This window comes from Colius striatus, chromosome 9, assembly GCF_028858725.1.
Source record: "Colius striatus isolate bColStr4 chromosome 9, bColStr4.1.hap1, whole genome shotgun sequence".
NCBI classification, from domain to species: Eukaryota; Metazoa; Chordata; class Aves; order Coliiformes; family Coliidae; genus Colius; species Colius striatus.
In genome coordinates this window covers 17,307,343-17,330,715 of record NC_084767.1, presented here as the reverse complement: position 1 = coordinate 17,330,715, position 23,373 = coordinate 17,307,343, and the positions used below count along the sequence as shown (strand labels likewise).

The window sequence follows — 23,373 nt, the reverse complement described above, 5'->3', positions numbered from 1 at the left end:
CAATCACCACTGGAGCAATTGAGCCCCAATAGGTACCTTCAGCTTTTGGCTGTCCCTGCTTGGGGGCAGTGAGGTGATGCAATGGGGATATGACGGTGCTTGGTGCAGTGAGGTAATATGATGGGAACGTGAAGGTACTCGGAATGATGAGATGGCTCTGTGTTTCCCACAGCTTTGTTCCTGTCAAGAACATGATTTCCCCCAGTAAGGCTGAACATGGAGAAGCCCAGTTGGTGTATGTTCCTTGCTGTTTGGAGCAGATATTTTCATGGCTATGTTGGAAATACCGATCCCCTAAGAGAAAGCAGCCTGTTGTTTAGTTTAATTCTAATTTTCTGGCCCTGTCTCAGCTGAGCTTGTGCCTTGTGCCTGAATTTCATGTCTGCTTGGGCTCTGGGACCTCAGAGGGCTTGCAGCTGCTGGGGCTCTTGGGCTCTCAGTGCTGTCTGGCCAAGCAAGGCCTGTGCACCTTGTTCTCCTCCCAGACCCCAGCTCAGAGGTAACATAAAATGACACACTGAAGCCATACTGTTGGGATGCAGGCACACGCCATATTGTCCCTTGGGGACTGATCCCCAGACACCTTTCTCAGCCTCTGCCAGACCCCTCACCCTGCCTCTTGGCTGTTTGTTTTTCCCTGATGTAGGTTTTCCGTACGGATCTGATAACGGCCATGAAGATCCCCGACTCCTTCCAGCTGAGCCCCGATGAGTACTATGTCCTGGCTGATCCCTGGAGGCAGGAGTGGGAGAAGGGCGTCCAGGTACCAGCGAGTGCTGAGGCCATCCCCGAGCCCGTGGTCAGGTAAGCAAGCAGGATCCCCTCTGTGGGGATCTCCTTTGCCTTGGTGAGGTGCATGTCATCCCAGAGAGCATGTCAAGGAGATACACGGGGACTTGCTGCTGCACCCTGCTATGGGTGGTTGCTTTCTGAAAGTCCTTCTCATGTGTGCCTGTTTTTTTCTGGGGCAGCAGCAAGGAGCTGTGCCAGGTGGGCCAGGTCCTTGTTTGCTCTTGGTCGGGGAATTTTTAAAAAGACCTGATAAAATCAAAGGGAGGATAAAAAAAACCCAGCAGAAAACCACCCAGCACATCAGCCTCTGCCTGCCTGGTTGTTGCATCTCTGTCTAGAAACACGTGGCTGTACCATTTCTGTTTCATGGCAGGGGTGCAGCAGTTGGCCCTTAAATTAAAAACTTCCCTCTTTACCGTGTAAGCTGTTCGTGTGTATTGGAAACGTGACAGGCATGCTGAGATTTGGGGCTGGGGAAAAGGAGCCCAGCGGGTAGACGAGCGTCTCCTAGGCCTTGTAGAGATGATGTCTATCGGCCTAGATTGGTGTTTCTAGCTATTTTAAAACAGGGAACTGGGTTTTAAAATAGACACTTAAACAGCTGCTCAGGCAAAAAAAAGAAACATGGGGGAGCTGCTACCCGTTTGCTGTTTGTGAGGGATTATTGCAGGGCGATGGCCGAAGCTGTGGGGGAAAGGCTGGTGCTGCTGGTGGGGGGAAGCAGGCAGGGTGGAAAGGAACCCCAAAACTCCCAGTGTTGGACCCGAAAAGTTGCAAGGTTTGCAGCTCTCATGTACTGCCTCTGTGGCATGCAGCCCTGGGCAAAACCACAGGCAAGAGCGTGGTGCCAGCTTGGTGCTGGGGTTGTGATGGGAGTGGGGTGGCTGCGACGGATGCCTTTCGCCTAGGGATTTGGGGCCGGCGGAGCCTCCGCTTGTCCCACAGTGACAGCAGCTGCTGCTGCAGCTGTTGACCCTGCTTCTGAAGTAAACTTTTGTGTACCCTCCCCTTCCTTCCCCGGAGGAAAACAGAGAAAGAAACGAAACTTTAATGAGTCTGAACACATCAAAAGGGAAGTTGTAAAGGGGGCTGTTGAGTTGATTTAATCCTTGGGAAAAAAAGAGGGGGAAAAAAAAACCCCTATGTGTGGAATAACCTTTTTTTAGTTGTCTTTGATAGCTAACCGCAGTCTGGACTCACAGACGCTCTGCTCCCCAGCTGAGGGCTCGTGCCAGTTCCGTTTTGAGCCGGAAAGCGGCAGCTTGGGGTTGGTGCTGCCCATGTGAAGGCAGCATGGACAGCGGGGCTGCCTGCAGGCGCTGCTCCCTGGCCTTTATCCCAGACCTCTGAGCCAGAGCCTGCTGGGATGTGGGACAGGCTGCAGGCGTGCCTCTGCATTTCTCCTAGCCCTTGTGTTTTGGGGTCTCCAGGGAAGCTCTGCCTGTTACTGTGCAGGGATGCTCCTAAAGCAACTCCTGGTGCAGATTGTCCCCCCGGGTCCCCATCCCATCTTGTCTCACTCTGTCACCAGCTCTTTCCCAATATCTTTCACATTTTTATGGACCACTATCGTGTCTCCTCAGTCCTGTCTCGTCTAGACTAAACAGATCCATTCATTTTAAGCTTCCATCAAAGGCTGTACTTTCTGGAATAGTGAACGTTTTTGCCACCAACTTCCAGGCTTCCCCTGGTTTTGCCCTGTAACCACAGGGACATGCCTGCAGGGTTTGGAGGAGACATCAGACACCCTACCACAGCCTGGCACTACCCACTCACCTTGTGCTTGGGTTTCACTTCCACCATGAGATCCTTCTCTCGAAAATTTCCTGATTCTTGGGGTTATTTTGCTCATTTGATTATTCTTAAGCTTAATGCTGTTCTGTATTCCTTGGTGAACTTCCTCTTGCAATAGTTCCATCTACTTCTTCAGTTCCTCGGTGCCGTTTTGAGTTCAATCCTTGCTCTCCAAAGAGTTTGTGACTTTCCCTTCATCAGAGTCAAACTCAGCAGACTGAGTTCCCTGTGTCCCTGGAGAAGTCTCAGCACAGCCATTGTCACCATTGAGCATCTCCTGAAGTTTTCCTAGGTCAAGATGGATCCTGTTGGCTCCTCTCTTAGCCACCCACCGCAGGCATCCCAGCCCATGTTGAATGGTTCCTATCCCACATTATTTTCTGCTTGTGTTCATATAGATTGCTTATTTATGTGTTTCAGTGATTTTCCTCAAGTTCAGTTTTTAAAGGCAGATAATGTGTCTTCTGAAGTCCAACCTGTTCTCTGTGACCTTTCAAAGACACTCATTAGTGGCTCGATCACACTAATCACAGGTGGATTTCTGCAGCCTCTCCAGGTTGTGCTTTGCTCCTGGGCTGCTGTGGGATCGTGCTGCTTACCCACAGCCTTAGCTTCTTTCCTCTCTTGTTCCTTCTGTCTGTCCTGCACTGTGTCTCACCTGCCTGAACCATTTCTCTTTGCTGGCAAGACAGCAAGCATGACCTAAAGGGCTTTGTCCTCAGACTGAAGCTTGGTCAGGGTATTTTGCCTTCGCTAGTGTGGTGTGAGTGGAATAAAGAGCTCATTTTACAGCAACATTGATGATTGCACCTGGTTTGTGGCCATGATGCACATCTCAGGGTGACAAGTGGTGACACTGCCAGGTTTTTTTAAATCAGGACAGCATCTCTCCACATGCACACCAGAAGGCACAGCAGAGACGAATGTGCCACTTGTAATGAGTTCTCTCTTTGATAGCATCCCTGCCCTCAAATGTTTTCCACTTGGCTCACTGATGTGAGAGTTAGAGAGGGAGAGAGCAGCGTTTGGACTGCCAAGGACAGATATAAACTGCAGTCCCTTTCCTATCTCCAGTGTTAGACAACTGCCTCTTGCAGCTTGCCCTCCTTTGGAGAAATGTCAAGTATTTTTTCAGAAGAGATGACTGTATTCTGTCTGCCCAAAGAGAGCAGCCTTAAAGGGCTTTACAACTCCATTTACCTCCTTAGTTTAATGGTTTCACTTTGCCTCATCTCCATCCTGGCAGCAGTGAGCGGGTACCTACTGGTCCCACCGGAGCTGCTGCTTTCATACCACCCTGTGGCTGCTGTCCTTGGGCTCTGCACCAGTTTTCCCCTTGGCTTCCAAACTTTCTTTTTGCCCTGCTGAAAAAAAAAAATTCACATCAACCCAAGAGATCCTCCCTATGTTGAATATAGGCAAACCAAATTCCTTTCTCTGCTGAAAAAAAAATCCAGCACGGATTTTTCTGTAGACTGGGAAATTTGGAGCCCAGCAGCTGCCACTCTTCTTGGCTGTTGGCACAGTGTTTTGCTTTTCACCCCAAATCAAAGATGTGAGGCAAGGGTGTCCCAGTGTATCCTGCCCTCAGGTTGGCGGCATCAGATGATGGATGCCCATGCTAATCCAGTTCTGATGTCGTCTCTCCTGACAGCCGTTTCCATCTGAAATTCCTAGAGGGAGGCAGGGAGGGGGGAGAAGCCACCAGAGCCACAAGAGCGGGAGAGCAGGCAAGCATTGCCTGCAAAATAATACTCAGCCGATCATGTTGTGACCCCAGGGGTCTGGTTTCTGGGCTGAGTGATCAGCAGTGAGCAGATTTTGCTGTGGAGGGTGTGAGAGACACTTCCCACTCCAGACATGGATCTCGCCCTCTGAAAGGTGCCTCGTATACAGCCGCTGCTGCTCTTTTCGTCTCCCGCCTGGGCGCTTGGAAACCAACTCTTCTGCCTGCACCCTGCCTCTAGGTTTTTGTGCCTCCAAAGCTGAAAATGAGATTTTTGAAACATTTTATTTTTCTCAAGCTCTGAAATGTCAAAAGCTGGGGGTGAGACAGAAGGAAAGAGCCGTATTTTAAGGAATGTTTTCCCCAGAAAGCAGCCATCTCAAAATGCCTCCACTAAGAGCCACCTTAAACTGGAGAGTCCTTTCTCGGTTAGCACAAATTGCAATGCAGTTGTGAGGAAAGCAGTAGGGGGAGAGGTGCTGCATCTCTTGGCTCGGTGTCCCTGGAGGTGCGGGTGCTGCTGATGGCCACCCGCACACCGGGGTTATCGAGCAGCGCAGCAGATCAGCTGTTTCCTCTACACAATCATTTCTGGCTCATCGCTGCTGAAAAGGGTTTTCTTTTGTACAGTAACATGCCTGAGAATTGCCCAAAGCTTGAAAGGCTCCAGCATAGTGAGAAAAGCCCCTGGCAGTTGGATGGAGCAGGGGAATGAAGAGTGGGGGTGTGTTTCACTCCCGACAGGCAGGAGCTTCAGGCTGGCATCCTCTGCCTGCATGTCTCCAGGTCACCCACCCAGGATGTGGGTGGTGTTGACACCAAATTCTGGTGGCGACAGTACATCCCACCTCTGTTAGACTCTGCAGTCAAAGCATCTCTACTGTCAGAACCAGAGGTGAGCCCCTGTGAAACCTACAGTTATTTTCCAGTTGAGTAAGCGCAGAGGTTTCCACCATATGTCCAGTGGTAGAACCAGGTGTGAGGTCCCAGTCTGGTGTGGGGGCACAGCCAGCTGCTGGATGCAATGCTGGACCATCACAGCACAGCTTATGTTTAAGGATTAAACAAGATATCACAGAATCCCTGAATGTTTGGGATTGGAAGGGACCTCTAGTGATCATCCAGCCCAGCTCCCTGCTAAAGCAGGTTCACCTCAATCAGGGGTCACTGGAACTCATGCAGGTGGGTTTAGAAACCTCCAGAGAATGAGAATCCGTACCCTCCCTGAGCAACCTGTGTCAGGGATCCCTTACCTTAACAGCAAAGTTTTTCTTCATGTTCCAGTGGAACTTCTGTGTCCCAGACTCTGCCTGTTACCCTTTGTCCCGTCACGGGACACCACAGAAAAATAACTGGCCCCATCCTCTCAGCAACCCACCCTTTGGGTATTTATCAGCATTTATAAGGTTATAAGGTCCCCTCTCAGTCTTCTCCAGGCTAAACAGCCCCAGGTCTCACAGCAGGAAGAGTTATCAAAACAGTTTATAAGCACTGGGGCACATGTGGGTACCATGCCTATTGTACATGGGAAAGATAAGCTTTAGATGAGCTTTGTCTTCTCAGAATCACCCCATGATACACTCAAGAGGACATCGGGCCTTAGTGGTTTGCCATAGGTGCTCATAGGAGGCTGGGAAGCCCTTTTTGCAGCATGGATGTGCAGGGACCTGACCCGGGCTCGTCCCTCCCTGCTGGTGCTGTGCAAAGCAGCATGTTGAGCTCGCTCAGCAGAGAGGGCTACTCTGTAAAGCAGCAACACCTGCATGGAATTTTATGCACCTGTATGAGTTTTAATTCCTGTTTTATTTAATGATGTAACATGTTTGGTGTGTGGCTCCTTCCTCAGGCTCATGGGGACGCAGACAGGATCTAGAGGTGGCTCTTGGATCTCGCATTAAGCCACATTAGCATGTGCTGTAGATTCTGTTTCCTGTGAATTTGCACACAGCGGGAGGACGAGCAGGAAGGCTGCTTCTTGCTGGCAGGCTTCCCAGATATTCTTGGCATTGTGGACCTATACTTGCATTGTTGCTGTGGCCCTGTTTTAACAGAAAACAGAAAGTGCTGTGGCAACAGGACGGCACAACCTCTGCGAGTACCAACTTGATGATGGCAGCGGCACGGGCACAAATGCCATCTGCCACGTCAGCACAGTGTTTGTGTCACTGTCCTGTCCCCCTCCCTCGAGTCCCCTCGAGATCCTCTCCTCCAGTTGCCACACATATAGGTAAGGCAGCTCCTTGCTATGCTGCTGGGCATACATTCAGGTGGTGGGGGGCTGGCTGTGCCTGGGTTGTGATGTGGAGCTGCCCAGCATTCATCTCCTTTGAGCTGTTTTGCTCTTTAGTGGTCTCCAGTCCCGTAAGGAGTTGCCCCCACCATCTTCAGGTCCAGCACTTTGAGAGGGTGCAGAGGTGCTGGCAGGGATGTTCGTGTTGTGGTTTTGTGATACCAGCATCATTTCAAAAGGGAGCAAGAGGAGGGATGCAGAGTGGGCCTGCTCACAGGGAGCGGTGTCAGAGCTGGGCATACTGCAGTGATGAGAAGTAACTGCTGCACCAGTAATGGGTGTGGGACTGGGACAAATCCCTGCCCTTCTTAGCCTCTACTCCTTGGCTCATCCCAGTGGGGCTGGATGCCACATCCAGGAGATGCAGCGTAGGGAGGAAGAGATTCCAGTGGAGACAATAATGTTGGGAGCAATCTGTGCTGCGGCGTGTGGTGTTGCAGTGCCGAAGAGCTGTGGCCAGGCTGGCCTGGCAGCAGGGCGACACAATGCCAACGTCGCAGCAACGCCTGGACTTCACGTCTCCCTCTGTCTCGGCGTGCGGCAGGAGCCCTGGATGGTGGCCAGGCTGTATCCTTGCAGCCGTGTAGCTCCTGGCCCGGGGAGGGCTTTCCAAGGCTTCGTTCTCAGTATGTACTCTATGAACCAGCACACTTTGTTCTCGAGTGTTGAGATTGGACTTCCTTTCCTCGGTTGGCGACGCAGGCTGGCTGTTGACTCATCAGCAGCTTCCCTTGGGCTTTGCTGCAGAAGGGGCAGGCAGGATTCTGCAGCAGTTTGTGTATCTTTGGGAGCAGAGCTTTTAATTTTTTTAAACATAACCCTTTTTTTTTTTTTTTTTTTTGTCGCTGCAGCTCATAGTGAAAAACATGTGAGTGTGCAGCTTGCAGATGGCATGCTGGCAGTTTTATGAAGGGCTATTTCTTGGGTCAGTTATCCCCACTCTGTATCTGCCAGCCCGTAAATATGCGGGCGTTCTGGTGTGCTTGAGAAATACATGTACATTTCCCTTTCAAGATCTGAGACTACTCTGATCAAAAGAAAGAAAAATCCCAGCTTCCCTAGGCCTAAATGTTTAGTTCACGAAACCTGGGACCTGGAGTGCGGGGAGAGGAAGACTTGCTTCTTGGCTGCTCTGTGTGCCCCAGGGGACCAGCGCCGTGATGCCTGGCTGCGGTGAGGATGGACTGGCCAGTGGCACCGATCCGGGACAGCCAAAGAACCCTAGTGATGCAACATCAGCGAGTTCCCTCTGCTACTCTGTGGCCAGAGAAGAGAGATCTCCACTCAGATCTGCTCAGGCAGGCCTTGTCCCCACATGCAATGGGGAGGGACAGGTTGTTTGTAGAGTGGTTTGTCCTGCTGGTCTTTTAGATGTGTGATTTAGGATGGTGTGAATCCCCTCCAGGTGGTCTGTCCTGATGGTCTTTCAGATGTCTGATTTAGGATGGGGTGAGTCCCCTCCACAGCAGCAGTGGTTTAGAGAGTCTAGGCAGTGCAAAAGATGTTATCAGTGCTGTACAGGGTTGTTAGTTCACGCCCCGTGCCTGCGAGTGCTTTGTGAAGGAATGAGCCTGATTTACTGTGTCTGTTCCTTGTAATCATTTCTGGTTTACAATCTGCTTGACAAGTTCTCGTGTGGGCTTTCAGCAAGTCCTCACCTTTATTAATCTACTACGGGAAATCTTTTCTTACCTAGTACCAAGCCACTTGGACTTTTATTTTGAATGTTTGCTAATCCTCCCAGTGGGCGCCTGTGGTTTATACTGGATGAAGCACACAGAAAGTCAAGTGTGTTTCAGCAGTTAATGCATGGAAGGAGTGGGCTTCGTTTCCCACTGGTCCGTAGGGAGATTTGCAGCTCTCAGGACAGGCCCTGATTTGATATAGCCCTGGGAGCCTTTGCACTGTACTCCCTCACCTCCACTCTCCATCCAGAGCCATGAGTTCAGTCTCCAGCCAGGCAAACCCCAGCATATCTGATTGCTGCTGCTTGCAACCGCAGCAGTAATTAAATCACCTCTTAGTGATTTAGTGCGCCTTGTGTCCCCATTGAACAATACAAGAAACTATTACTCTTAAGTGCTCTTTGTGAGAGGAGCAGGCCAGGCCGGTGGCACAAATATCTGCCTGATTCTTGGTGCTGCTGTGGATAGTCCTGTTGAATTTAGATGAAGCCTGCATCGCTGGCAAGTGAGGTTTACTAAGTTCCCAGGACCTTAGTGAAGTGGAGAAGATCTGGAAAATGGACCAAGAGAAGTGTAGTACTGGAGCAGTACATGGATGGTGCAGGAGTCACACAGATCCCACTTGGTTTTGTGGGATGGGCTTTGTGGTGCTTGAAGTGATTCAGCCTCAAAAGTGTTCTCATGTGTTTCAGGGTTCAGTGTTAGTGCAGTGATTCAAAATACATTCAAAAAAGCTGAGTGCTGCCTTTTCCAATTCCTCAAAGCTTTGCTTTCATTGGGTTGGTTTCCCGTAAGGAGACCCATACGCTGGCACTGTGCTGATCACAGCAACAGTCATCTTTATGCCCCCATCTGTATTCTGAGTTTTCTGATGCTCAGCTCCGTTAGCAGCAGGGTCAGGGGAACTTGGCCAATAATTGATATGCTGTGGTTCATGCTCAGCTCCTGTGCGGAGCAGGGCAGGTGCAGAGCTGCTGCTGTCTCTTGAAGCCTCTGTCTCTGGTCCGTGTTAGTAGGTGGATGCAAACATGACTGGAGCTGTTTGTGTTACTGAAATAATTGTGGAAACATTATCTGGCTGAGCTAATTAATTCCAGATGCTTTAACTTTGGTAACTTGGCTTAAGTTACATGAAGAAACAACATTTTTGTCTTTTTATGTCCAGAAAACATATGCTCAAGTGTCCCTGCCTTCCCTAGTAGCAATTCTGAGATATATATTGCTTAAATGGAAATAAGCAGAATACTAGTGACGTGCTACATAGGTTTGGAGAAGATTGGCATGAGACAAGGGCCACCAGGTAGTTCAATGGTGCTCTGGGAGAAGGAGGAGAGCAACACTGAGGGGCGCTGGTGCTGAGTCTGCCTGGGTTGCCTGTGGGGAGCAGATGCTGTGCATCCTGTGAAGCTGTACTGGGCTCAGGAGCCAATGTGTTTGCTGTCTTTTGGAACCAGAAGAGCAGCCCAGGGTGTGCATCCTCCCAGCAGCGGGTCAGAACCCCCTCCGGCTGCATTCAGTGCTGCTTCATTAAGGCTGAATGGCACAGAGAGAAAAGGGAGAAACGAATATGAAGAAGATCCTTGCACAGCATCAGAGATTATGTGTGTATTTTTCTCTCAGCCCAGACCCTGCTTTTGTCTAGTCAACCAGAAAAACATCTGTGTTTTGTTGTTCCAACCAGCCCACCAGCAAACCACTGCCTGGCCGTCGCTGTTTGTCCCTGCAGCCCTGGTTTTCTTCTGTGCAAAAGTTGTGCTGGTGAACCTACTGTGAAATGATGCCTGTCCTCTCTTCCACCTTGAGAAGGCAGGTGCTGCACTGCAACTTCCCAACACAGATCCTTTCTCCAGTGTAATGATTTTCTGGGCACTGAATCAGAGTTGAGACTTAATAATGCATTTGTTGAGCTAAATCTTGGTGAGATTCTGACTGGAATATGAACATGAGAAAGACAGGGACATCAGCTCTCTGGTTTTTATCTAGTCTGCTGAGTATCAGGCTTTTTATATGGTGATAAACAGCTCAGAAACAAAATTGGAAAAGCTGTCTGGGTTTAACAAGATGGCTGTTTAGTGCCTCCTGTTCACTTGTTTTCCTCTTTTTATCACATCAAAGAAGAGTGAATCACTTTCTCCTTAGAGGATTACATTATTCCAGAGGCCTGGAAGGACCCATTCTGGTTACAGGCTGTTACTGGAGGAGATTTTAGATGGAGGGGAGAAAACAGAACATTTTTCTTACTGCACCTGTTAATTGCAATTTGGAGCTTCAGCTGCGTTTCTGCTAAAGCCTCCAGATCTTGCCTATATGAATCTTAAATTGCCAACAGCATGTGAGGGACCACCCTGCTCTGTCCTTAACATATTGCACAGAAATGACATTGTCACAGGGGAATTTCCAAACCCAAATGATGGGACCTGGCATGGCTCTGGAGCCAAAAGGAGTTTCCCAGCCAGAGACATGTGTGTGGTGCTGGCGACCATGGACAGCGAGGCCATGCCTCGACAGTGCCCTGCTGAGCTGGAGCTGCCCAACACTGCCCATGTCTGGGGATACTTTAAAACCTGATAATTATTGTTTCTAATAGTCACTGCTTGGAAAGTGCAGGCATCTGGGGTTCTACTGGGAAAAACAACAGCTGTAGTAGGTGAGCTGTGCTGTCCTGGGCTGGTCGCTGTCTGGTAGAGGATGCTGGGGTCCCTGACATATCCGGGGTTCCCAACACATCTCAGAGTCCCTGGCACATCTCCAGCACAGGGAGGGATGGAGTGTGTGGGAAGAGTGAGTGTGCACGAGGAGTAGAGTGTGCAGGAGGGATGGGGTATGCAGGAGGGGTGGGTTTGCAGGAGTGATGGGGTGTACAGAAGGAATGGGATGTGCAGGAGGGATGAGGTGTACGGGAGGGGTGGAGTTTATGGGAGGGATGTGTGTATGGGAGGGATGGGGCGTGCAGGAGGGATGGAGTATGCAGGTTGTGGGGTGTACGGGGGGGAATGGGGTGTGCAGGAGGGATGGGGTGTGCAGAGGGATGGGGTGTGCAGAGGGATGGGGTGTGTGGGAGGGATGGAGTGTGTGGGTGGGATGAAATGTTCAGAAAGGAAGAGTGTGCAGGAGGGATGGGGTGTGCAGCCTGGCAGCCACGGAGGCATTACATCACCGGGAGCCACACTCACTGGCTGCTGATACCCAGAGGGCAGGACATTGCTGCAAGCAGCATTAACCCCTTCCTGAGCATCCACGTAGGTAACACAGAAGGACCTTCCCGGACCTGTGCAGCAATCTGCAATGGCTGCACAGTCAGGGGGTGACTTTTTGGGCATGACTGCTCCTGTTGGACCCTTCCAGGGCCAAATCCAACTGCTGTGTTCTCTGAAAACAGCAGCCAGAAGCTAAACAAGAGCTTCAGAGCTGAACCAAATGTTAACTGCTTGTGTAGGTTTTTGGGACAAGCAGTTAACTGAGGGTTAGTTTGTACCAGAGGATAGTGCCAGCCCAGCCATCCATTGCCCACAGCAGCAGCAGAGCTGATAAACCACATTGCTGCACCACACTGCTCTCCCAGCACATGGGTTGTACATGGGAATGTTACTTCCATCAACTTTTTTTTCCCTAGAAATGTGCTTATTACAACCCCTGACATGAGGATAGCCCAGAATGGCACAAAGCAGGATGGCAGAATGGGCCACCAGCCCAGACAGCCACCATAGGTTGCCTTTTCCTCACCTGCCCTTGATCTGGGACAAGTCCTGGGCCCACGGTCTCTGTGATGCCAGCTAAAAGCAGGGGTTTTAATTCTGTTGAAGTTCTTGTTTAAAATAAAAAGATTTGGTGGCAGTGGCCTGTCAAGATGCATTGTGTCACCAGGATCAGCTGCCCCACCTCTTTCTCTGCCCCATCAAGCAGGAGGATGAATTGGCAGATACTAGGTACCAGTGATCCCTCTTGCAGGGGTCTAGGGTCTCTGGTGGCTTGTGCAAGGGGTGACAGGATGCCATCAAGGCTCTGGGCTCTCAGGTACCCTGCAGTGGTGACTGAGGTGCTCCCAATGTTACCTAGGGCATCTTCAGTTGAGGAGACGAGTGCTGAAGTGCACAGGCACTTGTTAGCACATCCAGCCAGCTTGCATGCAGATCCAAACATCAGGCCAGTTAATTTGAAACCTAGCCCATTTAATATTTTCTTGGTGTTCCCTTTCTTTGTTGAACACAGATTGGGAGGTATAGTTTTTGGCTCATGGTTTTACAGACTTTAATAGAAGCCATAAAAGTGGAATAAGTAGGCACAACGTGGTTGGTAAATCTGGGCCTGGGTATGCAGAGGATCACAAAATCTTGTTTGTGGGTTGCAGCTCATTACTGTGACGATCCGGCACCATCTGCAACCCCATCCTTCACCCAGACTCTTTTTCTAACATCTTAAATTCCGCACAGCTATCGAGGAGCAATAGCGCCTGTAAAATCTATTAGCTTAAGTTCATAAGAAGATTGGGCATCTGGTCTGAATGGCCTGCTAGATACTGTTTTAATAAACAGAAAATGAAAATCATCCCTTTAAATTGCCTTTTTAAAGTCCTTGTTTGCTACAGGAGAATTCCCCCACAAGCGGAGCCAGCAGTAAGAACGGTATCAGCATCCACTGAAGGTTGCTGGCAGAGTTATCTTTCCACTGACTTTCCTAAGCTGATTTATTTATGGACACTGGACAAGACTAATTTAGACTGAAGCGTAGGTAAAGAAAAGATGACTGACTAAAGCTTTCATTGTAGTAAAATTAAGTATTTTCAGAAGAGAAGCACTATGCAGGATGATTTATTTCTATCTAGTGTATTAAAAGGAAGCATATAGGAAAAACTGCCTTCTCCCTTCAGCCAAGTGAAGCATTCAGTTTACAGAGATGATTAACCATGGGAATTTACTGAGTATATTTTATTACTGTGTAATCTTCTCCAGGGATAGATGTGATCCTCAAGAGTGTTGGGGTCCACTTACTCCTTTTCTTCAAGTGCCCTTGAGACCCACTTACAGACTAATAGCCCCAGGTTTGTTGTGCTTTTCAGGCTGATGCAAATTTTCAGCCCTTCATTTAAAAGAACCCTCAATTGAGATATATATATATATATTTAAATGTTGTGTCTCTGGCTGCCTGGATAAAGGAGTAAACGCTTCTCCAGCGTAATCTAGCTCCTGGAAATGGTTCAGCCCTCAGCAGAGGATTGGGCTCTTGTAGGGCTGTGCCATGATGGAGTGGCAGCATGACAGTGGTGATACATCACCAGCAAACACCAGTGGCAGTAGCTGTGGTTTAGGAGAGGTTTAGACTGGAGACGAGGAAGAACTTCTTCACTGAAAAGGTTGTTAGACACTGTCCCAGGCTGCCCAAGGAGGTGGTAGAGTCCCCATCCCTGGATATATTTAAAAAACATATAGTTGATGTGCTCAGGGACATGGTTTAGTGGTGGGCTTGGCACTTTGGTGGGACTCGATCTTTAAAGGTCTTTTCCAACCAAAACGATTCTATGATGGAAATGTGTGTGGTCCCACCATCAGAGCCCTGTGTGGCAAATGAATCATCTCAGCAGTGCACTGCACTTGGAAAGCACACACTGCCCTTGTCCTGAGTTGGTGTGGCAACAAGGTGCTAACGGGAAGCCACCTTGCTGGAGTGCTCTGGCTTAAGGAGGGTAGCCTCCTTAAGCTTTTCACTCTGGGTCAATGAGGAGTAACTTTATCTCATGGTTGTGGATTACTGCAGTTGAGTGCACTGTGACAGTGTTCAGGTGCAGGTGGAGCCACGGTGGAGTGTGGCAGGTCCATCCTTTCCCAGCACTTTGTCCTGTGTCACAGGGGCTGGACAGACACTCTGGGTGTCACTCGAGGGATTAGTGAGGATGGTGTTGAAAAGCACTTGCAGCAGGGAGGGCCAGGGCACCTCTTGACTCTAAGCTGTCTGCTGGGACCCCCAAGAAGCCATTTCCCAGGACTGTGTTTTTTCCCCAAGAACAGCATCATTTGGGGAGTGTGGTGCTTGCTGCGCCCTTCAGTAGTGCAGTGTCTGTTTTTTACTTTCAGCAGAAGTAGACTTTTTATCTGAGTAAAGCTTGAGGGTCCAGCCAGTAGGTTTCTAATTGGATTTTTCTGAGGATATCTTTGAGATGAAGAAAGTCCCTGTGTTGCTGGAATAGATACTGATTCTGTGTATTGCACCTGTGTTGTACTAATGAACTTCCAGGCCAGACGATTTTTTTCTGTGCTGTTTCGTTCCCCGATTGGGCATCGTTTCCCCTCTGCCACCTGCCCAGTTTGGTACATTTGAGACATTCTCCTTTGAGGCATGGGTTACCCCAGCCTTGCATCGCTTTCCATCCCCAACCCAGGGTCACATGCAATGCTTTCTCATCTCTCAACATCTCCTGCACGTGGCAGAGCCTTGGAAGCTCAGGATCTTGCCTTGTTCGTCTGTTCCATAACACATTGCTTGCTACCTAAGGCTTTTGCTCTAGTTTAGGTTGAGAGAGGTGGTTTGGGACTTGTTAGAGCATGTTTTTTCATTTCCTGCAGCCCCAGTTTGGTTGGGTTGGTTGTTTATGCCCTGCACAGGGTCCCTGCCTGCAAGTGCCGCTGTCACCATTCATGTGGAACATACCAGGGTTAATACAGCCTGGGGCTGAGCATGTCTTACCTTTTTAAACCAAGATTAGGACCGAGTAGCTAAAGCATAAAAACCCATGAAGATACATGAAATTCCTCTTGTGCTATGGTGATGTAGTCATGCAGGAGTTGGCCCTGATGGATATGGAGGAGCTGGCTATGCCGAGGCTCTGAGGGTAAAGAGCGGGTGTTTTCACCAGTCTTTAGAAAACTATCTCCCTCAGTATGTACCTGTGTATTGCCAGGCTCCTTTGGGCACCTACTGCCTACAACAGCCCTGGCAATGACAGTGGGTATCCCTGTCTGCCACATCCCATACCACAGGCGATGTCTTGCTGTCCTGAAACACGTAGGATCTTCCTGCTTCACTGCATCTTCCCAACCATGCCTGAGAATGGAATGGAAGAGGAAAGCTGGAAAGCAAGGCTAGAAATAAGAAGGAAGGATTGGTTCCTATGGGGTCACCAATGCCTTAACCTGCAACATGAGGAAAATTAGTACATAATGCAACGCTCTCTGCAGATTTGTGTGAGTTGGTGGTATTTTTGTGGACATCCTCGTCACTCACCCTGGGTTTTTCTTTTTCCACTGAGCAGCTATTTGGAAATGTGGATGTTTCAAAGGGATTAAGCCTGCACAAACGCAAAGCCCTGCTGATGTCTCTGCCAGCCCCAGTTCTCAGGATCCAGCAGAGGATGGATGGGAGTTGCTGGCCAGGGCGCCCTCAGTGCTTTCTTCCCTTTTTCTCACTGCATCTCCACTGCAGTGTGTCTAGGCAGAACAAAGCTTACAGCTTTCCAGGCTCCAATTTTCTTGATGTTATTGTAGATGAGATGGGGTGCACAGCATGACTGGCTTTCTATATTGCTGTAAATCAAGGCATGGGTTTTTCCAAAGGATTGCTCTCATATTATCTTGTAGATCTTTTCCTTCCACAGTTTCTTCTAGCCCAAGGCAACTGTCTCTGCAGTCATTGATCTTTATATCTGAACACCAAGAAGCTCTTTGCAGGTGTGTTAGCATGTGTCAGGGAGAAACGGACAGCTTTTTAAGTGCATGGTTTTACCTACTAAAGCAAACCCAGGAGTTAACAGAGACTGCACACCTCTGAGCATCGTGACTGCTTGGTATTCCAAGAGGCTCAGGGTGTCCTATGTGAGCCCCTGGTTCTGGCAGCCTCCTGCACCCCATGGGGCACAAGGGACACACTGGTAAGAGCAGACAGCCTCTTTCATTATTTGCTAAGCTGTAAAACCTTGTGTTTAACTAAGTGCTATGGATGAGTCAGGAGTTTGATCTGGACCAGGCTTCCAGCAGGTCTTTGTAGGGTTATACAAACTGCTTGGCTATATAAAAACATAATTTTGTAGTTACTCCAAAGGTGCCATTGAGCAGCCAGTATTGACACTGCTCAAGTCACAGCTCAGAGCTACCCAACAAGTCAAAGTGTCCTGACAAGAGGCACTGCTGTCTCTACAGAGGTGCAGACCTGGTACCAGAGCCTCATCTCCCCGTGATTGAGAACAACAGGTTTTGGGGTTAGAAGTTCCAGGCACCTTCTTTGTGCAGTTTATTTCTACACAATATTTATTATTTAATTTCTAATCTCTTCAGTTTGCTTGTGTTTGAAATGGTGAGAATATAGCATGAAGGTATGAGAACAGCTCTGAGCCCAAATTAACTCTGGGGGATGCCAGCCCATGCTGCCAGATAGATGTGGGGACAAGGGGTCTTGCCCATGAAGAGGAACTTCTAAAAGTACAATTTAGTGGTTCTCCTATGAAGGTACGTTTCATATTAATGCTTATTCCTTACAGAAGTGTGCTGCAGTGAGGTAGGAGCTGTGGAGGCAATGTGGTGCTATGGTCACCAAGTGCAACAGCACTTGATCAACCCTCTCCAAAATGTATTTCCAGGTGTGGGGAGGCACCCGCCGTTGCTATATTGACATGTTTCAAACCTTTTAACTGAGCACCAGAAAGCACGTGGAGCACACTGTTAGGTCTTTGTATCCTAACTAATTTGATCTTCATAGTCAGTGATGTGAGTGGAAGCAGAGTTGCTGTGTACTTTCCAGTTCTTGTTAAAGCAAACTCCATTTGATGTTAGGATGAGCTGAACATGGAGCTTTTGTGCTGTTACCGTCAGTGACTCCGCGAAGCTCCCTGTGATCTCTGCATCACAGGGCCTGTGCAAAGCGACATCAGAGTGTAAATACACATCCAGGTTTTGGGGAGCTCGGTGTTTGGCAGGCAGCCGCCTCACCAGGGAGAGTCATGCCTTTCCCACCTCTGAGCGTCAGGTTCAGCAGAAGTCCTTTCCATAGAATCATAGAATCATTCTGGTTAGAAAAAAACATGAAGATCATTGAGTGCAGCCACTCACCTCACACTGCCAAGCCCACCACTAAACTAAACCACGTCCCTCAGCACCTCATCTGTGTGTCTTTTAAATATCTCCAGGGATGGGGACTCCACCACCTCTCCTGTGCAGCCTCTGCCAGCATTTAACAACTCTCTCAGTAAAAAAGTTCTTCCTGATTTCCAGTCTAAACCTCCCCTGGTGCAACATACACATATGATGGGTCTGGTGTCCTGGGCACTGTGTTCTGCACACTGGCAGCTCACCTCTCGTATGTCCCACATCATAGACAACTCCACAGATTTCTCCAATCATCCTCACCATCCTTACCAAGCTAAGTGCCTTCCAGTGCCTGTGGATACAGTGAGTGACCTGTTCAGGCCTCTCCTTTGATGTGTACACACAGCATTAATCTTTGCACTTTTATGCCAGGCTAAGAATAGCAGCTTCTTTCTCCCGAGCAACTGGCCATGGCTGGGCTGGCACCTGTTGCAGCCAGCCGTTGGGCAGCAGCTTGTGTAACACGGCTTAATGCAGGCTCACGGCACCGGCCCCGTGCCCGCTCAGCAGCTCTTTCAACAGCAGCATTCCTCACAGCTGGGAGGATTTTTCTTTCCTCAGCAGCTGTGAGCCAGCTCCTTGGAGCACTGTGCCCAGCCTGCTGATCCAGCAAGGGCCTGGCACCCTGCACAGCAGAGCTGGACCTGTGCTGGGGGCACGCAGAGGTTCAGTCCTTGGACCACATTGCACCAGTGACTCCTTTCTATTTTAGGGGTTTGGGAGCTCCTTGGATGGCAGACAGTCCTGAAGCCTGACTAGAGAATGGCTGAGTTCAGTGTTATTACTGCTGTCTGCATTAAATACAGACATTACTGAATCCCCAAGCCCTGTCCTGGATTACAGTGGTCTTGTTTTAAAATCTAGTGACTCTCTGAGAGCTGTCTTTTCATGAGGTTATTTTCAGATTCTAAACAGAGGTCTGGAGATGTCCTTATCAGAGTATTAGGACATGTCTTTATTTTTAATTGACTGGTGGGGAGAGTGAGGCAAAAGAGCCCCTTTCGTGATGTTTCCCTCTTGAGCAAATGAATTACTGTTTCTTCTGCTGCTAGCTCCTCTGGAAGTGCTTCCAATGGTTGTGACTGCCAAGGCATCAGTTAATCTACATGTCTGGGTCCAGAGAAACTCTGAGTTCATTTTCCTGCCCTGCCACAGGTGTCCTTCCCAAACTTGGGCAAACCTTGGGTCACATTCCTGAGGGCAGCTATGCACGAGTTGGTTCCCAGGGTCCCTTATAGATCTTGGAGCATCTGATAGCAAGATTCATCTAATGATGTGATGGGCACAAATGGCTTTGCATCAGAGACGTCATAAAGCATGAGGCAATCAAAGCTCTGACAGTAACTCACACGTCAGGGTAGAAAACAGGTAAAAGCCTTGCAGGGGCCAACAGGCTTCACAGCTGGCACTGGTACAAGAAGAAGGCTGGATCCTCAAGCTTTGTGTGGCAGAAACTGCTTGGAAGGAGACAGCGTGCTGGAGCGGGTTGCTGTTTGCTTGTTTGTTTTCTTGTGGTGTCTTTCTGTGTTGACATTTGTGCAGGGAGCTGGTATTTCAGGGAGGAAACGTGAGCTGCGCAAATACTGCAGTGAGCTCCAGCTCCCAACTGCACAGAGATCTGTCAGCTGGCACCACAGGCTGCTTTTCATTTCCAGCTCGTCCTCTGCTTGCATGTCATTATGTGTGACACCGTTGATGTGTGCATGGCAAGTGTCATGCATGTTGCTGCAGAGTTACCAAGAAAAGGCAGGAAAGCTGACAGCCAGCGCCTGTTCGCTTTCTGGGCAGGGAGTTTGCAGCAGATGAGGCAGCTCCTCTTCTCATCCCTGTGGTTGTGATCAGAGAGAGCTCAGAACGAATCTCACAGACCACCATGGGATGTTCTCCATTGCTGAGCCTGCCAAAGTGCTGCCTGTCACAGCAGCAATGTGCTACTGAAAGTCTGACATGCTGGGTCTTGGTCACAAGGGCATAGCTGGAGAGTGTTGTAACTCAGGGGTCACTGTGCCTGCAAAGGGTGCATTGGGGAGTGGATTCCTGCACAGAGCAGGTCAGACATCTCATCTCAGCAGTCAAGGACCAGGGTCTGATTGTTGTGCCCCAGTAAATCAGCAGTAATTCCTTCCAAGAAGTTAATGGCTGGAGAAGTCACTGTTGCCATGAGTATTTGGACCATTGTATCCATTGGACCTCGTTTTTCTCATGTAAAGGATTAATTTCCGTAAGTGAAAGGGAAAAGTTGTAGGTAAAGTTGCCACATAAATGTGCTGGGGTCATCTCTTAGCCTGAGCTCATCAGTTAACTTCGGTGCAGTGGGGCTGGAAGCAGAGAGCCCAGCTGAAACTGCCTGCCTTGTCAGGAAGAAAGCTGAGCAACTTCTGGCTGCCAAATTATAACTCATCTTTCCTGCAGCCAGGTCCTGGGCTGGGAGAGGGGGGAAGCTGGGACTTTCTGCAGCCCTTGGAGACATCTGGAGACACTTGACAGATGCTTCTGCTCCCTGCCGAGCACTTTGGGCAGGGCTGAGCTCATGTTTCTAAATGGAACTAGGACAGAGCACTGCGCTTAAACCCACCCATGAGGCAAAGAGGGTGCAGCACTGTGGCAGTGCCGAACACAGTGTCTGCATCAGTGCCACCGTCCTGCCTATGGGCTGAGGAGAGTCGGGTCAGCAGTGTGATAGGCAGAGGCCCTTGCTATAACCCTGTCCCTGTGTTTAGCCCATGTCTCTGATGCATCTTGCCTTTCGGGTGGGTGCGGGATGCTCCTTCATGGCCGTGGAGCAGGGATGGGATGGTGCCACAGTCCCCCCCTCGCTGGCAGGACCACTGTCTCTGGGCAAAAGCATCACTATTTGTAACAGCCCTGGCTCATCAGATTACCTGGTTTTACAGGCAGAACAGTGTATTTCTCTCAAACAGTCTATTTCTGCTCTGGTGGGATAGTGCCCTGTGAGCCCCTCTGCGAGCTGCTAAGGGAAGAAGCAGCTCTCTTACATCAGGTGAAGCAACATGAGATTGATGCCAGCAGCTGTAGCAATAGGTCAAGTTATTTGACTCAGGGAACTCAAACATGTAGGAGGCCATTGCAAGCAAGCTGGTGGTAATATGAGGCAGGAAGGAAGAAGGAAGCCATGTAAAGTGGGAAAGTGGCTTAATTTCTGGTGGTGTGAGGGGGAGTTGGAGCTATTGCAGAGCATTTGCGTTCCTGCAGAGAGCCCAGCACTAGGAGCCACCCGTTCATGGCCACCCGTTGCTGCCCTGCAGCCTGGAGCCATGCAGAGAGTGGGCTGGTTTGTACCAAAATCGTCACAGGGTGCTCAGGAAGAGTGAGACGCGGTGGTACAGCCTGTGTGCAGCACTGATGCCAGCTGTGTTTCTGAAGGCGTTGGTGTTACACCACTGATCTGCAGGGAAGAATACACTGAGGGAGATGGCGGCAAAAAATCAAATTGCTGACTCCCAGACTTCTCCTTCCCCTCCTGACCAGAGCCCGAGGCGAGTGGCCATGGCACCAACCTGAAAGCCAGTCCAGCGGGTGCAAGAGCTGCGCTGGACTTGGGCTGGCCCTCAGCAGCGGACACAGTGCTGCTGTCTCCTTGTGCTGCTTTTCTCTGAGACAGACTCCAGGTCTGAGCTCCTGGGAAGGGGAGCTGACAACCGGGCTGTGCTCGGTGTTTTCTGAAGATTAACTCCTTTTGACACATCCCAACTCAAATCATCGCGTAAGGTGCTCGGACCAGCAGTCTCTGAGGTAGTGTTTGTGTCTAAGCTGTGATGCTTGGAGCTTCCAAGGCACAGGAGATGACACCAAGCTCACAAAGCCCTTTTGATTTTCCAGAGCTTGCTTTCTTAGCATCAGATTTGTACCTGATGTGGTCTCACCCTCCATGGCAAGAAATGCAGTACTTAAGCAAACTCTTTCTCAACTTCTTTTTTCTTCCAGGATCATACCCCAGCTGGAGAACTCACCTTCACAGGTTCCACCGAGTAACCTGCCTGGCTCTGAGATTTCAGAAGCTACAAGGACTTACTTGCAAGGAATGAGCCGCTATGACCTGGATGAGCTCGATGCTTGCTGGTTGGAGCTTGTTAATATGGAGCTCAAGGAGATGGGTGAGTGTTGCTATTGTTTTTCTCCTTTCCTAGGCATCCCAGAGTGGACATTCAGACTTTTGAAGTAATCAGGTAGAATAAAAAGCCTTGAAAAAGTAATCTTCATTAAGACTCTCCAAAAGAGACCACAAGTTCTTGAATGTATCTCTACGCTTCTCACTCACGTAGGGGTTTTGAGACATGGTGCCAGGAGAATGAGGCAGACCAGATGATGATGGGAACAGTGCAGCATGCCCCATGGAGCAGGGGTCTGATTTGCAGAAGAATCCATAGATGCAGATCTCTCATGGCTATACTCTGATTTTATGACCGTCGTCATCTCCTGGAGCGATCTGTGCAGCATCTGTACTGCCGGAGATGTTGGTCAGGATGGGTCTTAAGCCTGACTCTTTTCCCTTTGACTGACCTGTTTTGGAACCATCTCTTCAGGATTTCTCCAGCTGTCAACAACTGGGCACATGGAGTCAGAGGAAAGAGGATTTTCTAGTAAAAGTTTGTAATTATCAGAAATGCTGGACTGAGTTGCTCCTCCTTTCCCAGTTGTCTCTAAATATCACAGCATAACATTGCCTGCATCAGTGCTGTTATATCACTGCACATTCTTAGAATCCATTAGTGCATTTCAGCTGAGTGCAAGTACCTGGACTTGGAATTTGACCATTGGCACTAGTGCTTAGCATGGTCTGCTGGGCAGAATCACTGGCACAGACATGTGGGTGTGTATTCCTGCCAGACTGTGTAGAGATTTTCCAGTCCTTGTTAGGTAAGTGTTGCTGTGGTGTGGCTGCTGCCACGCAGGTAAGAATAACAACACAATAAAACATTCACCTTGTGAGGTCAGTGAAAGCTGAAGCGTGCCTACATGAAGTATTACTCCCCGTTGCGAAGGTCTTTCAAGGGTGGGACAAAAAGTATGTTATCAAGTGCTTGAGCAGACAGGATTGTGCAGTGCTGAACAGGAAGACTGTGCTGAATTTCGGTCTGCTGGTGAGATTCAGTAAGACTGCAGTAAGCTTTAGTTGAGTAAGCTTTAGATCAGTAAGCTTTAGATCACTAAGCTTGCATGGAGCATAAACAAGCTCAGAAGTTGTCTACCACATTGGCTGCTCTTGGTTGCGGAAGATTTCTGTTCTTCTGATGTACTCAAGATTTACAACCAAATGTTGTTACCATGATCTCCAAGACCTTGAAGAAGTTGTTAAGACAGCTTTTAGAATGTGCTTTATTATCTGTTATACGTATCCTGTGTATTGGATTTCCCATGGTCTTGGTGATGTGGAGTCCATAGTATCACTTGCAAATCTCAGTCAGCTTTGCCCTCGTTACCTCATCCTGTATTAGCAGCCTCAGGTCTGTCATTAGCACACCCAGGTTTTGAGATACTGGCAGCTACAGTCAGGTCTTCGGGCAGAGCAGAGTGTGCTTTTGGGCAAAGCTGAGTGGCTCTGGCCTGTTCAGATACCTTGCAGAGTATCCACCCTTCCCAACTCTGCACAGCTGTCATTACTGCATGAAGTGTTGAACCACACTGATCATCTTTTTGACTCCACATGCTTTCACTGCATTTCCTGCTGCATTTCCCTCACCATCTCTGCAACTGGGTGGCTGTCAGAGATGTCTCTGGGCTCCAGAGGAGGTTTTCTGTAGTTCCCTCATATTTCTTAAGTCTCTAGAAAGACAACAGGGATTTGGAATCTCCAGCTCAATTGGGTCAAATTTGTCTCATTTTATTGCTTCTTCAAAGTGATGTTTTGCAAATGCAGTGTCTTAAATGGTTTTCAGATGTGGATCTGCCAAGCTGATAGGTGTCTAGAAAGTTGAGCTGAGATAAGTGCTGTTGGGGCAGGAATGCACCTGTGGCAGTCACCTTCGGGCTGGTGTGTGCCAAACCTTAGTGTGCTGG

General features: G+C 49.2%; 1 protein-coding gene across 6 annotated transcripts in view; it reads left to right on the top strand.

Moving 5' to 3' along the window:
* Positions 1-23,373, top strand: part of JADE2 (jade family PHD finger 2) — an 85,934-nt gene that overhangs the window by 22,133 nt on the left and 40,428 nt on the right. For 5 of the 6 annotated variants that reach the window (XM_062002953.1, XM_062002951.1, XM_062002952.1 and 2 more), the window contains exons 4-5: positions 647-804; positions 21,301-21,470. In XM_062002953.1, the coding sequence (XP_061858937.1) occupies positions 647-804; positions 21,301-21,470 (328 nt within the window). Of the gene's footprint in view, positions 1-646; positions 805-21,300; positions 21,471-21,697; positions 22,234-23,373 lie in introns of those variants that run through there. The other variant, XM_062002955.1, reaches the window with a different exon arrangement.